The sequence below is a fragment of the Phoxinus phoxinus genome (assembly GCF_949152265.1).
Source record: "Phoxinus phoxinus genome assembly, chromosome: 7".
Taxonomy (NCBI): Eukaryota; Metazoa; Chordata; class Actinopteri; order Cypriniformes; family Leuciscidae; genus Phoxinus; species Phoxinus phoxinus.
In genome coordinates, this window is record NC_136882.1 from 4,250,650 (window position 1) to 4,266,590 (window position 15,941).

A 15,941-nucleotide genomic window follows, 5' to 3' on the forward strand; every position below is an offset into this window, starting at 1 on the left:
CCACCGCTCGTCGCTCCTGAGCCTGTCCCGACTCAAACATCACCGCTCGTCGCTCCTGAGCCTGTCCCGACTCAAACATCACCGCTCGTCACTCCTGAGCCTGTCCCGACTCAAACATCACCGCTCGTCGCTCCTGAGCCTGTCCCGACTCAAACATCACCGCTCGTCGCTCCTGAGCCTGTCCCGACTCAAACACCACCGCTCGTCGCTCCTGAGCCTGTCCCGACTCAAACATCACCGCTCGTCACTCCTGAGCCTGTCCCGACTCAAACATCACCGCTCGTCGCTCCTGAGCCTGTCCCGACTCAAACACCACCGCTCGTCGCTCCTGAGCCTGTCCCGACTCAAACACCACCGCTCGTCGCAACATTTGTCTTTCTGAATGAGTGCATGATGATGATGATGAATTGAAATGTTCATTGTAGTGCCCTGTTCCCTGTGACGTTTTGGTGCCCTGTTTAATCTTTACCTTACATACTGCACCTTTAAGTCATGGGTGTTTATAGAGTCAATATTCCGGCCCACCCATCATCTACTTCCTGCCTCCGCCACTGGGTTAACCCAAGCTCAGTTTATTTCAGGCACTTCATCCAAAGTCCATTTAAAACAAACCCACTGACATCAGGACGAAGCGAACTCGTTTTAGAAACTTTTTACATAAATGCGTCATCCCTGCAGCACTTATTTCATTCACTGATAAACTATCTATTATAATAGTTCACAAATGTTGGGTATAATGGTCCATTTTAATGTGTTATGCTCTTTAATATGCAGAGTATTGCATCATTGCAACTTGAAATCAATTGTGAGGTGAATCTCTCATGCAAAGCCCTATGAGTTCCAATATGTGGAATTTTACAATTCAATCACTTTTGAGATTCAAATTCGGTCAGGATGCTGCCTATGTAGACAACAGTTTTGGAACCTTGGAACTCTCTCTCTCTTTGGAACTCTCTCTCTTTGAAACTTTGGAACTCTCTCTCTCTTTGGAACTCTCTCTCTTTGAAACTTTGGAACTCTCTCTCTCTTTGGAACTCTCTCTCTTTGAAACTTTGGAACTCTCTCTCTCTTTGGAACTCTCTCTCTTTGGAACTTTGGAACTCTCTCTCTCTTTGGAACTCTCTCTCTCTCTTTGGAACTATCTCTTTTACTCCATTTTTTTTTTTATGAATGAGAACAAACGTATGAACAAACTGATTTGTAAAATGTTTATAGAAGTCTTCAACATCCACTTAAAGACTATGAGATCTAGCCAGACTTTAATAACAGTGCATGTGTGTGTGTTTCCCGATCTGCAGGTCCAGTGTTCAACATATCCATTCATTCAGAAGCAAAGAATGTGTTACCAGGAGAGACCGTCCAGATGAAGTGCATCATTTCCATCCTGGACGCTTCTCCTAACACTGGCAAGTGCTGAGATACCACCATAATAAACATGCACAATAGTTTTTCTCTTTTAGAATTTCAAACCTTCTGATGTCTAATTCTAATTTCAAACAAATGTGATTTCTTTTAATAATTTATCTAATCCAATGACATTGCATTTTAATTTAGGTTTATGTCCAAATCATTATAAAGTGTATACCTATAAGTAATGAGAATAAGATTTTACTGTACAGGAATGTATTTTGGGTTTTGTGAACTTGAATCTCCCTGTTCAGTTCAGTCACATTCTGCTTAAAGCACTGATGTAAGAAAAGAACAGAACCTCAAAAGTAGCCGAGTGCTTTAAGTATTTAAATTATTTAAAGGTTTTTTGTAAAACACTTTATAGCTTTTGACCAGTCATTCTAGTGTCTGTGCACGGTTCAGTCTTGGCCGTAATCCGCTCACCTTATAAGCTCTCCGGATGGTGTGTTTTAATATCAATATCCAGGTTGAACTCTTAAGGCATCAGTGTTCAGTTTATTCATCAGCACCAGAGTCTTCGTTTCTCCTTAGAAGTCACATGCCGTTACATGCCGTTGCTCATGTTTTGTGGGTTTTTGCAGTTATTCACAGACAATATTATAAACTAATGTCTACAGTTGGAAATTATTACCTCAACTTGGCCCCCTGAGTCACATCCTGTATCACGTCTTTTCCTTTTGTTGCTGTTGCTTAATAGTTACTCATAAATATGGTATGAGCTGTTATATGGGGTAGTTCATTGAAGTGCTTCTTTTAAGTGCTTTAAACTTACTATTACTTATTGGTCTACTATTTAAAAACTAGGCCTTTTGGCGTTTGTACACATATTTTTGTGAAAATCCATTTAAATCTGGTAAGATGTGTTTAATGGAACTCGCATTAGCCAAAGTCTATAATTAACAAACGTACAATGTGTAAAATGTCATGAAAGATGGTCCTTGTTGTAAACTGGTCCTTTCTTCAGATTTTGGCAGAATTGAAACGTCCGTCATTTTAAAACAGTGAAACAAAAGTTGCTCTCATCTTTTCTAACCTATTTTGACTAGGGGTGTTTGATACAATTATCATAATCAGAGAAAATATGAGATGCTATGTAAAATGTAACATTTTAGACACAATATTGCCTGTTTTTGCTCTATTTCACCAATGAAAGTAGTTCAGTCTCTGAGTAACACACGGATGTGTTTTGTTTCTGAATGAACGAATCGGTTGAATGAATGATTCAATGACTCGCTCATTAAGACAGTCAAATGCTTTGTATAAAATCAATATCACATTTGCAATAATGCTGATTTGGAGAAAAGCAGGACTCTTTGTGTGACTGATTAACTATATTAAATGACAAATATAAAAGACATACAGAGATACTAGATATTTTTTGAGTTTTACTAGACTAAATCCCACAGTGGAAGCGTGCGCTCTAAAAGCACGAGCGCCATCACGTAATGTGTGTGTGCAACTCTGTGTGTTTCTGTAAAGTGAGGGACGTGCTCAATAATGTCAGATCACACACCGTTAAAACAACAATCACGATATTATAGAAGCAATATATCGCCGAGTTGTGCCGTATATCCGAGTGAACCGCTTCTGGAACAAGAACAAATGTAGGGCGATTGATTTCGTCTGTGGGGAATTGATTGGTTGATTGGATGGTTCTGGTTTGCTATTGGCTGATCTCATGTGAGTGACAGGTCGCCCCACCCTCGTCATCAGAGAAGAGAAGAGAAGCTGCAAGAGGGAGTTGATCTGAATTTAAAACAATAATGACGTGTGCACGTATAAATAATTTATAACAATATTGCACAAAATAATTAAAATGAACAATTTACATTTCATGGTGACTTTAAAGTTCTACAGAACCTCTTGTATGTAAATTGTTTTAGCATATTAATTTGTGATATCAACATTTTAGAAGTATTAGTTCTGTTTAAAATGGTAGAAAACACAACAAGGACCTGCAAATAGACATAAAACGCCTAATACGAAACCTAATACACCCACACCGTGAAACGAGAGGGAAGTTCAGGTAACCCTTCTGATTGGCTGTTTTGTGTTTGTTTTTTGCCTCATTTGATGTGTTTTGCTGCCTTTCAAGCTCTGCTGTCTCCTATTGGACGTCAGTGGTTGGATGTGTACTTGAACATGTGATCTGAACATGTTGAGGATCATGCTGACCGCATCAGTCAGAAATGTTGCACTCTTGAGGTTGAATGTTGGGTAATGCGGAGCGTAAGAAGTGAAGCGTTCCTCCCTCATGCGTCTGAAGCCACAGACAGGCACACACTTGCTGAAGTCATGGATACATGTCAGCACAATGTTCACACTTCTCTATTGAGTGTACAGTATAGAGAAACGAGAGATGTTTTTGTGCTGCCTTTATTGTTCGGATTCTGAAAAGATTGTCGCCCTGAAGGAAAAGGTTTCTGTTCCCATTGTGCTTCTCGAAGTGTAATCCCCAGGGAGTCGAGCAGCAGCAGACCGTACGGTGTCTCGGAGGATTTGTGTTTGTAAAGAGCAGTTCACCGAAGAATGAGTCTTCAGTCTTTTACTCACCCGTATGTCATTCCAATCCGCTCTTATTTTCTGTAGAAATAGTCCACATGACGCATGCTCTATATTCCAAGGCGTCTGAAGCCACACAGTACGTTTAGTTTGAGAAACATAAAGCAAATTAAAGAGTCTAATCATTAACTCGCCCTCATTGAACTGCATTGAAGCCCATTGACTTCCATTGTCTGACTTAAAGCTGCACTGTGTGATTTTTAGCGGCATCTAGTGGTGAGGGTGTGAATCGCACCCAACAGAAGTTACGGTGGCCGACAGGAAGTGATGTCGTCGTCGAGTAGCCAGTTAAGCAATGAGGTTTCTTTACAAAGATAAATTAGGAAATTAGGTTTACTTAATAATTCAGTAAAACGATAAGTTATTGTGAATATTATTGTTACGTGTTCATCATTGTGTCAGTGTTCTATTAGCTGACTTTAGCTTTAGCTTCTTTACACAAAGAGTAACACAGTGACGAAACGCGTTTGTCCCTGTAGGGCCACTGTAGAAACATGTCTGCGCAACATGGCTATTTCAATGTAAGCGGACCCGCGGTGTGTGTAGATAGAAAAGGCTCGTTCTAAGGTGATAAAAACACAACGGTTCATTATGTAAGGTCTTTATACACCACTAAAAACATAGTTATGTACATGATATTGCATTTCTGTAACGGATCCTCCTAAATGCACCTTTAAGAAAGACATTTCTCAAAACATCTTTAATGTTCCACAGAAGAAATAAAGAAGTAGTTTGTTGCAGTAAAACCCTGTTTACTCCTGGAGTTAAGTAGACGAGGGACTCATTCCCGTTCACATCTGGTGTTTTAATCCGGCTCTTCTGTCCACTTTCAGACACTTCTGTCCGGATTTCTTCGAGGGGAGGGTCTATAGGCGGGTAAATGTGTGTGTTTTCAGATCTTTCGATCTAATGGATTAAATGAGTTGAAGCAATTCGCCTTTGGTCAATCTACATTCTAGGGCGTGGCTTAGCCAATCACAGCGCAGCAAGAACGAGCTCCACAGCGGTCCGACACTTGTTCACAGCGCTCCATTGACTTTAACACCGGCGTCTCATATTTTCGGTCTCGGCAGGCTATCACCGTCGTAGTTTTATCAGAGATACGGTTAAACGTTGTGCCTGGGGCATTAGTAACACAGATACGTGTTTCCCAGAGAGGTTGGAGGGGGGGTCCGTTTCCCCTTCCCAAAACCGAAGTCAAATCCTGACAAGTGTCGTCTTTGGATTAAACTGTGTGGACGTCCTCAGTCAGCGAAACCCCTCAAGATCAACAACACACTTTTGTGTTCTAAGATACATTTAGCTTTTAACCTTACTGTGAAGTTACACTAGTTAGACAGTTTTATGCTGGTTTAGGTCATGATTTCGGTTCTCTACCCTAATTGTTGATACGCTAGCACACGCTGCTAATAAATACAACTTTATACTCGCGTAGTCCGTTTGCTTTGTAATAACGACTATAGAAGTGAATAGAGACCAGCTGTGCATGAACAGTGTTGCTCCTGATATTGTGAGTCCCAGCCTCCGTCTCCTTTAGGATATAATGCGGTGGGTCATGTTTTAACTGTGACCGTTATGCTTTTGCCTCTATTTGGATGCCTTGCTGTTGCTTGTGTTTCTCCGGTATGTCTTGAATATAGCCTTCGAATGCACACTGCAGACACTTTTGCCTACTTCTATCGGACACTTTATTTGCTGCTTTATAAAAGTTTGATAAAAGTTCAGCAGGAAGAGCCGTCACAGCATAAGCCATGTTGATACCAAACCAGAGCCCAGATGAAGTTGACGGATGTAGCAACAGTAACTAAGGGGGGCGGGGCTTAGCCAAAGGTGAATTGACAAATGCAAGTGCCCGGAGATGACAGGAACACACGGAGAGCATCAGCTTTAGTTTCGGCTCTGTCAGTGTTTCGGCCGTTTACAGCTGTGTTTAGTGTCGTCCACTTGTGATCTGATCGACAGAACGCATCTCAACACCAGCTGTAAACAGGGCCGAAATATTAACAAAAATAACAATTTTATGAACTATCCCTGCAGAGCTGTGTGATAATTACATTTTGTGTTTCACCCCCCCACCCAAAAAGCCCATAATAATAGAATAAAGCTGGGCACGACAGGTTCACCTCGGTTCGGGTGAACTATTCCTCTGCAGCTCTGTAGTGTGAAATCACATTACAGTGTTTAATTTTTAATTAATCTCATAAATCTTAATGCCTGCATTGCTTGTTCTTGCGCTCAGGCTGACTAATGTTCTCCAGTAAAGTATCCGAGAACATGTGCTTCAGCTGAAGGACCCGCGAGGACAACTCAACCCGAAGAGCCGGAGCTGCTCACCAGTCCTGCTTCTGTTCTGCAGAACGAACGCTGTTTTAAGGCTGGTTTTGTCCTAGTTGTGTTCAGCGGTGGAGAACAAGGCCAGCGCGGCTCCCTCAGGCTCCGGTTCAGAGAGAGCGCTTGTGCCGGAGATCTGAAGCTGTCCTACGCAAACTGTGGAGGCTGTGAAGCAAACCTTTTTACTTTGAAAACAGGACTTTTATTTATTATTTAGGCATTTGCAACAGTGAGATGTGGCTATGAAAATCTATTTTCATGTGCATAAAAATCTCTCTTCTCACAGGGCAAGTGTTTGAGGAGTGGGAAACACCACACTAATAGTCATTTACTGTACACTGATAGAGCAGTGATGCTCAAACCCGCATCTGGCCCGTCACATTAGAAGCCGTCTGGAAAAGAAAAGGCATTATCCAGTGAATGTAGGGACCGGTCAGCGCAGCCGGCCGTCACCCTCGGGCCCGGAAGCGAATGTCATTCCTCGTCCACTGATGATCATATTACATATACAGTAAAGATGATCAGGACCCCTGCAGTGCCAGAGGCTCTCCTTAATTTCCCAACTAGCGTCGTCATAGTTGGACTGAATCTTAACTGGAGATTGACTTGTGAGGTAATCGATTACTGTACTCTTAAAGAGAGCAGGACTTGGCGATATAGCAGAAAAAAAATATTTTAACGTGTGTGTGTAATAAACATTTGGCTGAAATTATGGTTCCTCTAAAAACACTTTTAAAGAGGACATATGATGAAAGTCTGACGTGTCCCGTGTGTAAGTGTGTAATCGGGTCCCGGCGCATCTACCAACCCAGAAAACATGACGAGTGAAACCCAGTGACTTTGCTTTGTTAAGCCTTTCTCTGCAAACATGTCAGAAATAAGCCGATCAGATTTCGCTCCCCTTCTGACGTAGGAAGCGGATCTTATTATAATATTACGGTCATTAATCTGCACGTTTACACACACCAGCGCCAGCAGTGACCAGTTCTAGCTCCAGTAAAGCATGACGCTGTTCTGTGGTCGAGCACAGACGAGCACTGGACACTGCTGACCAGCACATGTCAGCGCGGTCTCATACACACCTCAGGAACTGTGGACACTTGTGTAAGAGTTCAACATGATGAGGAGATGATCAGTGTAACTCCACAACAACTGCACAAATGTGTCCACTAACATCAGACACTCTTCCTGAGTCTCTCCTGCACTCGCTACTGGTTATTCTGGGATTCGGGATGAGTGAGATCGGCCAGTTCTGTTATTGCTAGAGTTTCTGAAGTTCGGCTCCTCCCTCTTCTGAACGGAGGCGGAGCAACAGATCATTTGCATACACACACAAAAAGTGTCGTGTTTTTGCTCACACCCAAAAAATTGACGAGCAATAATAAATGATCTGGGGGATTTTGAGCTGAAATTTCTCACACACATTCTGGGAACACCAGAGATTACATCTTGTGAAAAAGGGGCTTAATGTGTCACCTTTAATCCAGTCTCAAACAAAATCAATATCAAGATTTTGAAAAAAAGCTAAATATATAGCAAAACAATTCTGAAATTGTGAGCAATGCGATTGTCATGAACACCGAAATAAATGTGAAGATCCATATGACAGTTTAAGAGTCATGAGTGGTGTGCAGATGGGATCTTGTAGTTCTCAGCTTGGTTGTGGGAATGCGGTGTTGATCTGGCTGTGAGTTTCTGATTAGCCAATGGCCTTCATCGGGATTCCTCACATAGCAGTGGGACGGCGTGCACAGGCCTGTCCGAGTCTGTCTCACTGGAGCTGTAGTGCTAAACAACTGGAAACACACTTTTTAGCTTGGTATCCTTTCCATACACATGATGGATACACTTGTGGTTGTGTTAAACGTACATGAATAATCTGCAGCACCGGCACGGATGTTTGAAGTGCAGAAACACAACGCCTATGAACGAGCGGCGATTCGCCCGATCCACACGAGATACACACCACCTGTTAAAACTTAGGAGTCATTAAGATTTTCCTATATGCTTTTGAGAGAAGTCTCTTCTGCTCACAAAGGCTACATTTATTTGATCAAAATACAGGAAAAATAGCGAATTATTACAATTTCAGAGCTTTTTTTCAATGTGAATATGTTAAACTAATTATTTTCTGTGATCAAAGCTGAATTTTTAGCATCATTATTCCAGTCTTCAGTGTCACATGATCCTTCTGAAATCAGTATAATATGATTTGATGCACATTTCTGATTATTATTAATGTTGAAAACCGTTGTGCTGATTCATATTTTTGTGGAAACTGATACATTTCATTTTTCAGGATTCTTTGATGAATATGAAGTTCAAAGGAACAGCATTTATTTGAAATGGAAATCTTTTGTAACATTATAAATGTCTTTACTGTCACATCTGATCAATTTAATGCATCCTTGCTGGATAAAAATAAATAAATGTTCAATGTTTGGCAGGAAAACTGTTTCTTGATCATCAAATCATCATGTCAGAATGATTTCTGAAGGATCATGTGACACTGAAGACTGGAGGAATTATTTTGCATCCACAGGAATAAATGACATTTTAAAATATTGTGAAATATCATTACAATGGTTTTCTATTTTCATAAATTACTGGGAAAAATTTATTTTATAGTCCTATTTTTTCTTGTTAATTATTCTAAACGTTTGGCCTTTAGTGTACCTCTCATGAATAAAGAGCGCAGAGACCATTTGACTTCCATAATCAGACATATTTCTGAGTAAGATATGTTATTCGATGACAAAACACTTCCGTGCTCTGCTGGCGGGTGTTTAAATGTCAGTTCAGTTGTTGACCCGAACCGTTTCGCCGTGTGTCCACAGGGGACGTGTCGTTTGACGTCCGCTGGTTCCAGGGCTCGGGCTGGGCCGTGGATAACGGAGGAGTCCTGCCCCTCGTCAGCATGGACCGCTGGGGGGTGGTGAAGAAGAGCTCCAACGACAGCAGCCTGGAGCGCACCGGCCGGCACACGTTTGTCCTCAGCCTGCACAAGACCCAGGACAGGGATGCGGGAGAATACCACTGCAGCGCCACTCCCTGGCTCCTGTCCCCCGCCACTGGAGCCTGGAGCCGGGAGAAGGACCTCACCTCGGCTCCAACGTTCCTCTCGGTGCAGACGCAATGTAAGATCCTCAGATGTAGTCTAGGGATGGGGTTGCTAAAGGGGTCATGAAAGGCCTTTTCAGGGAGTTGTGTTACGATTCTGGAGGTTAGCTTACTAAAAAAACAAACAAAAAAAAAGCTTAAAAATGGTAATTTTCCATCCTCGTTTTCTCTCTGCCACAAACACTTCCTCTTGAGAGGTGTTACCGCTGTCAGAAACGGCAGTAACCCCACTGCTGTAATTGGCCACCGTATCCATGCCCGTGTCATGTATGTTTTGACATTCAAGATGGAGAGCGCTGTAATAGAGCCGTGTATGTTTGAGCCAGAGTCAAATTAAAATGAACCAATGCAACCACAACGATTCCCCCGAGGACAAAGTACTTGACACTGCCAGAGCTTTCGATACAAGATATTTAGGAAAAAGTGGCAGCATGTTGAGAAGAATAAAGTCCCCCTGTAGTCAATCGTTTTACCCCTTTAAACTCATCATCACCAAAGTGACATATATGTAAACGTTTTATTCCTTGAATTTAGTCATGCCTTAAAATAGCTTGAATGTAACTCGACACCCTTGCCTCATTTAGTATGCGTGGTTCTATGAATATGCAAATGAGCCCCGCCTCCACTCACTCACTCAGAGATCCACTGGTTGATGATCACACGTTGATCTGATTGGTTACAAGGTAGTTTGTGACGTCAGAAACACCAGCGATTTCAAACCGTGTCTTTGGTTCACTGCAGTTTTAAGCAGAAAATACTTTACTTTACTCATGGCTTGTCTTAACCCCCTGGGGTCGGCAAACGCGCGGGCGCGTTTTGCTCGTTTTTTTTTACATAGCAGCAAAATAGACCTAAAATACTCAGTCAGTTTTGGTCATACAGCCTTAAGAAATATGAGAAAATAAGCTGTTAAATGTCTACTTTTTTATGTGTCCACTTACAATCGAAATAAAACATTGTGCTTTTGTAAAATAAAGAAAGTAAACAGGGAGTGCTTTATGCCTCTCCGTCTCCGTGAACTTTTTTTCTGAAGCACGTTTCTAAATTTAAACAAATCTCAGCGAATACTATTCACTCAGACATGAGCTATATATCTCTATAATCATTTAAGTGTGTAGTTTTAAATTATCTAATTCAAAACTAAAACAAATATTCTCTGTTTATGTAATCTATATAAAAAGAGCGAGAGATCAGCTGTGCTCATTATCCTTCTGGCACCTCATTACTCCGCTAATGTGACACGCCCATCGAGAGCGCGCGCTATTCAAACGCAGATAATCTGAAGCAACACATGCAAACCAGTCAACGCCCACAACAGCTGGACAACACGCTCGCTGTGAGGAATAATAATATCGTGATAATTCTGGAAATTTTACCTCAAACGTGCTGGAGTAGCCGAACAACGGACCCAGCTGCAGATCATCAGTAAGTGCTTTGTTCTAATCGCGATATGAAATGGTGTCTGTAAACCGCAAAAGACTGTTTAAATTTGAATCGCGTTTCTGTGTTTGAATGAATGCACGGCACATATGCATGTTGTTTACTACAGCTCGCGCGAGTGTTTCGCTTTTAGCAAACTATCTATATTGCCTACTGAGATGAGTAAAAATCGACTGAATACGTTGAAATAAAATGTATTTGTATAAGCAACATATTAAACTGCAAATTAACATTTATGCCCTAATATATATTATAAAAGACCATATGTTACAGACGAAATATGAAAGACAAAATTTCGTTTTGGATAGATTATTTATAAAGCTTTTACTGCCACATCAAAACCTAATTTACAAGGTGCAAACAAAATCTTAAAAGGTCAATATAAGCCTTCTCTATAAATTATTTTTGTGTTTTATTAGTGACAAATTTGGGGAGAGGATAGCCTACATAATCCAAAACTTTCTGAAAATACGAATGAGAATTAACTGCACAATTACTAGAAATGTTTACCTTGGATATTATACAATTTGCAAGCATACAGTTTGTGGAAAAATACACTTTTTTTCAAGATGTTTCCAACTCTGAACCAATTCTGTAGTAATATATATGTATATATATATATATATATATATATATATATATATATATATATATACCGGTATATATATGTATGTATGTATATATGTATGTATATATGTGTGTGTGTTGTCTTTGCATTTTTTTCTTGTAGCCACAGTGACACCTAAGGCTCATTAGTATGCACTGCAGCATTAGCAGGTCTTCTTTGTCTTCAGGTGTGAATGAGGACATTATTCATGACCTTGTTGGATCATTCACGCCCACCTGCATATTGCCTTTCCAAACAAAAAGTGTCTTACAAAATTTAAATCAATCTATTGTTTAATGTGAACGATTAGCCCGGATGATTTTCAGATCATTTTGAAGTAAATACTCTAGCCGACAAGATCCATTAGTCAAAAGTATTGTGGGAATATGTGAAGTTGGTCGTTTGTGGTCTTATATCAGACAATTTAAGTTTGAGTTTTTTGAATAACCACGCATAAATAATATTCTCTCAAAAATGCAAACATGTACATATATGTTGCTCACATATTATGATAGCCATGTTCGTGCTAAATAGAGTGTAATTACACCTTTGCCATTAATATGTTTATAAGCAACTGAAAAAAATACAAATATCAGGGCATTTCAAAACATCCCAAGGGCCCCAAAAACACCTTAGACTCCAGAGGGTTAAAGCGTATTAAAAACACCACATACACACATAAACAACATTAACAACTTGATTTTCGCCACATGGAGACTTAAAGAAGAGTCTGTTGTGAAATGAGACAAAATTCGTTCTTGTTCAATCGCTCAGGCACGGCAGTAAATAAACTTCAGTCATGCACTTCTAATAGCCGGATCTTTTGGACGGGTTTGTGCAGTGTTTGGAGCTGCACTTGGTCTACATTCAGGGACGGACCAACATCAGACAGTCTCATCTTTCTGGAGATCTCACACAGCACTATTGCTCTTGTGATGATGGACAGACACGAGTTATGAAGAGCACACCTGCTTCATTTACATGTTAAAGGACGTCTGAAGGAAAAATGGGCCAAGTCCTACCGTTTCAGAAGAGTAGAAAACAAAAACTCATCATTTAATCTAGGGAGCTGTCTTTGAAGTATGAAACTTGCTGTATGATTTTATTATATATAGAAATACGAATTTGATTTTATATATATATATATATATATATATATATATATACATTGATATAATTACAAAAGCTAACTTAATATTTATTAGACAGAATCATAATTTCTATTCATTATCCCATTGATGTATGCGATCTGATGACAGTTGACGGCTTCCTGCGCTGTCTTATGATTTTCAACAAACTCTAATACATCATATCACACTGCTCAGACAGTCCAACACCCGACAAATGCTGACTGAACTTGTTCAGTCGAGTGAAAATAAACCTCAACTTTGTGTTTGTTGGCGTTTGTCTTTGCCTTAAAGGATTAGTTCACTTTTAAAGTGAAAATTCTGTCATCATATACTCACCCTTAAGTAGAAAAAAATATACTATGGAAGTCAATGGGAACCAAAAACTGTCTGGTTACTGACATTCTTCTAAATATCTTCCTTTGTGTTCAGCAGAGGAAAGAAATTCATACAGGTTTGAAACAACTTAAGGGTGAGTATATGATGACAGAATCTTCATTTTAAAAGTGAACTAATCCTTTAAGACCCCGACGTCTCTTCAGAAATCTCCATCCCCAGTCGCTCCTCCCAGACTCTGCTTCCGAAGCTGAACTCGCATCCGCATCCGCTGCCGCTCAATGTCCACAGCAATACACACTTGTGAAGGCTCACAATATGTGCATTTAATGATGAAGAATCTTCAATACCATTTGAAAACCAATGAATACCATATTTTCTCATATTTAACCCTGGATCACAAACCCAGTCTGGAGTCGCACGGGTATATCTGTAGCAATAGCAACTATACATTGTATGGGTCAAAATTATCCATTTTTCTTTTATGCCAAAAATCATTAGGATATTAACTAAAGCTCATGTTCCATGAAGATATTTAGTAAATCTCCTACCGTAAATATATAAAACATGTATGTTTGTGAGTGAATGCAGCACAATCGTGAACATAAATTTACAACTTTAAAGGAGATTTTCTCAATGTTTGGATTTTTTTGCACCTCAGATTCCAGATTTTCAATAGTTGTGTCTCGACCAAATATTGTCCTATCCTAACAAACCACACATCAATGGAAAGCTTATTTATTCAGCTTTCAGATGATGTTTAAATCTTCATTTAAGAAAATGGACCCATGTGACAGGTTTTGTGACGCAGGGTCCCACATGTTCCCGTCTGTGGTGGTCCTCATGAGCGCTGCTGATTGTGTGTGTTGTCCTGCAGTGTGGGAGTCTCTGAAGATGCCGGTGGGATACGGTGTGTTCGCCGCTGTGATCGCTGGAGTGCTCTCAGTGCTGCTGGGTCTTGCCGTCGCCCACTGCTGTTTCTCCAGGAACCCCATGCACACGCCTCGCCCCCGGAACAAGCTTATGGACCTGGAGATGGACTAAACCAGTCCTCCGTCCTCGACCCGGCCCAAAAACACTTCTATCAACTCTGGGACTGGATGTGGATATGCACATTGCTTGACACGAGACGGAGAACCTGATGACATGCACTCCGAGGATTGAGCCACGGCTCCTTATTCCAACTCGGGAGCAATACACTTCTTATTCTCAGGAATAAAGCACTGACGGCCCCATCCGATGTTTTTATTTCCCCCTTGTAACTTGTAACACATCCTGAATGCTGATAGGATGAGAGCATCAGGAATGAAACCTGTCGTTCGGTACTAACATGTGACTGCACTATGACCAGCAATGTTAGATTTTGTACAGTTGATTTGAGCAATTAATAGGAAGGACTCTTAGGGAAAGAGCCACGAATCTCTCAGTTAAGACTGTGGCAGAGACTGGCCTTGTAAACCGCTGCAGTCCCAGAGGATTGGTCTGTCACATCCGCCGTGACCCTGCCCGTCTGTCAGAGTTATGAACCTAAAATGGCTGACCTTTCCTCTCGGTGGCGTAGCGCAGCGTTGATCCACAGGGTGGCTGATGGACGGGCGCTTCAAGACTGCATCCGTCTGGGATCCAGAAGTGAGCACTCGCGGGAACGGACCCAACTGACCGTCAATCCGCGGCTTGGCTTCCTTAAGGAACGCTTGTCTGGCATTTCAAAGGCTCTGATAACTGAGACCAACACACTGTTGGCATTAACTCTTTCCTCACTTTCACTCCCACAAACGATGAGAATTATCAGTATCCATCTCAGTATCCAGCGGAGTATATGCGCGAGAGTTTCCAGCTGTTCAGAGCCTCATTCATAGACCAATGTCCCCAAGATGTTTTACTTTTATATACAGTAGTCCCGTTATGGATATTAAAATGTTTTTTTATTTTATTGTGTGAAATTTTATGCGCTTTAACCATCTTTCTTTTTCTTTTTTTTTGCCAATAGGAAATAAGTATTTTCTTTGTTTGTTCAGTGACTCACTCCAGTTCTCAATGGCAAACCGACAAAATGTATTTCTTAATAAAACAAAACTATAACACTGTGTTGACTTGAGCTTTCTGTTTATCCCAGAAGCCCCTGGGAAACGCCTCAGTCTTTTTTAAAATATTAATGAAGATTTGTTTTATATGCATAGAAATGCAGTCATATTTCTTTCCTCTCCTGATGACTGGCGCTTTGTCATTTCATTTCAGTGTTGCTTTCCTTCATTTACTCTTCTTCCTGGTCACTTGTCCTCTTTCCCTCATCATGACAAAAGCTGCTGGCTTTCTTTACAGAAACCTGTATTATTGATTACATTAAATGAATTAACCACACCATGTTTTTTTGTGACTCCAGATATTTCAAGAACTGTGTTCTTCAATAAAACTTTAGTAAATTTGAGTTTTCAACTTTTTTTTTTCATTTTTTTTTTTTCTGATTATTTCAATAAGTAAAATAATATAATTTAGGGACAGAGCCCACTATAAAAGTAGTCGAGATGACGTTTTGTTCTGTAAGTCTAATTTATACACGGATCATCTTCCTATTTGATCGGGTCCGTTTGCAGGGAATGTTTCTACCGTAATAAGCGTTCATCTAATGAGTTTCATCTTCTGAAGAGTATTACATTTATATATTATGCACCATTTTGAACATGTTCCACATTTCTAAGTTCATTTGTGTAATCATGTATTTGTCATTGTCAGTTCAACAAATACTTATGTGTTACTTGTGTAACTCCCTCAACAAGTCTCAACATGGGGATCTCTTCTCATGAATGCTAGTTTTCAGTCATGCGTCATCTTGTGACGTCAGGCAGAGTTTATTTCTAGAGGATCTGAACCGGTTTAACGTAAACAGTCTTGCGTTGACCTTCGACCCTGAGCCATGTGCTTATAAAGAGGTGCTTTCATTTTCCTGATGTGCAAGTCTAGGCATTCATTGCTAACCTTCATTTGAACCAATTGATTTCTTATGAACT

At 40.5% G+C, this 15,941-nt stretch overlaps 1 protein-coding gene across 1 annotated transcript in view; it reads left to right on the forward strand.

Annotated features, from left to right (window-relative positions):
• ptgfrna (prostaglandin F2 receptor inhibitor a) overlaps positions 1 to 15,371 on the forward strand; it is a 101,485-nt gene extending 86,114 nt beyond the window's left edge. The window contains exons 8-10 of the mRNA XM_079617570.1: positions 1,299 to 1,406; positions 9,141 to 9,440; positions 13,811 to 15,371. Coding sequence (XP_079473696.1) covers positions 1,299 to 1,406; positions 9,141 to 9,440; positions 13,811 to 13,977 — 575 coding nt within the window. The 3' untranslated portion in view covers positions 13,978 to 15,371. The remainder of the gene's footprint in view (positions 1 to 1,298; positions 1,407 to 9,140; positions 9,441 to 13,810) is intronic.
• Positions 15,372 to 15,941: the final 570 nt, after the last annotated feature.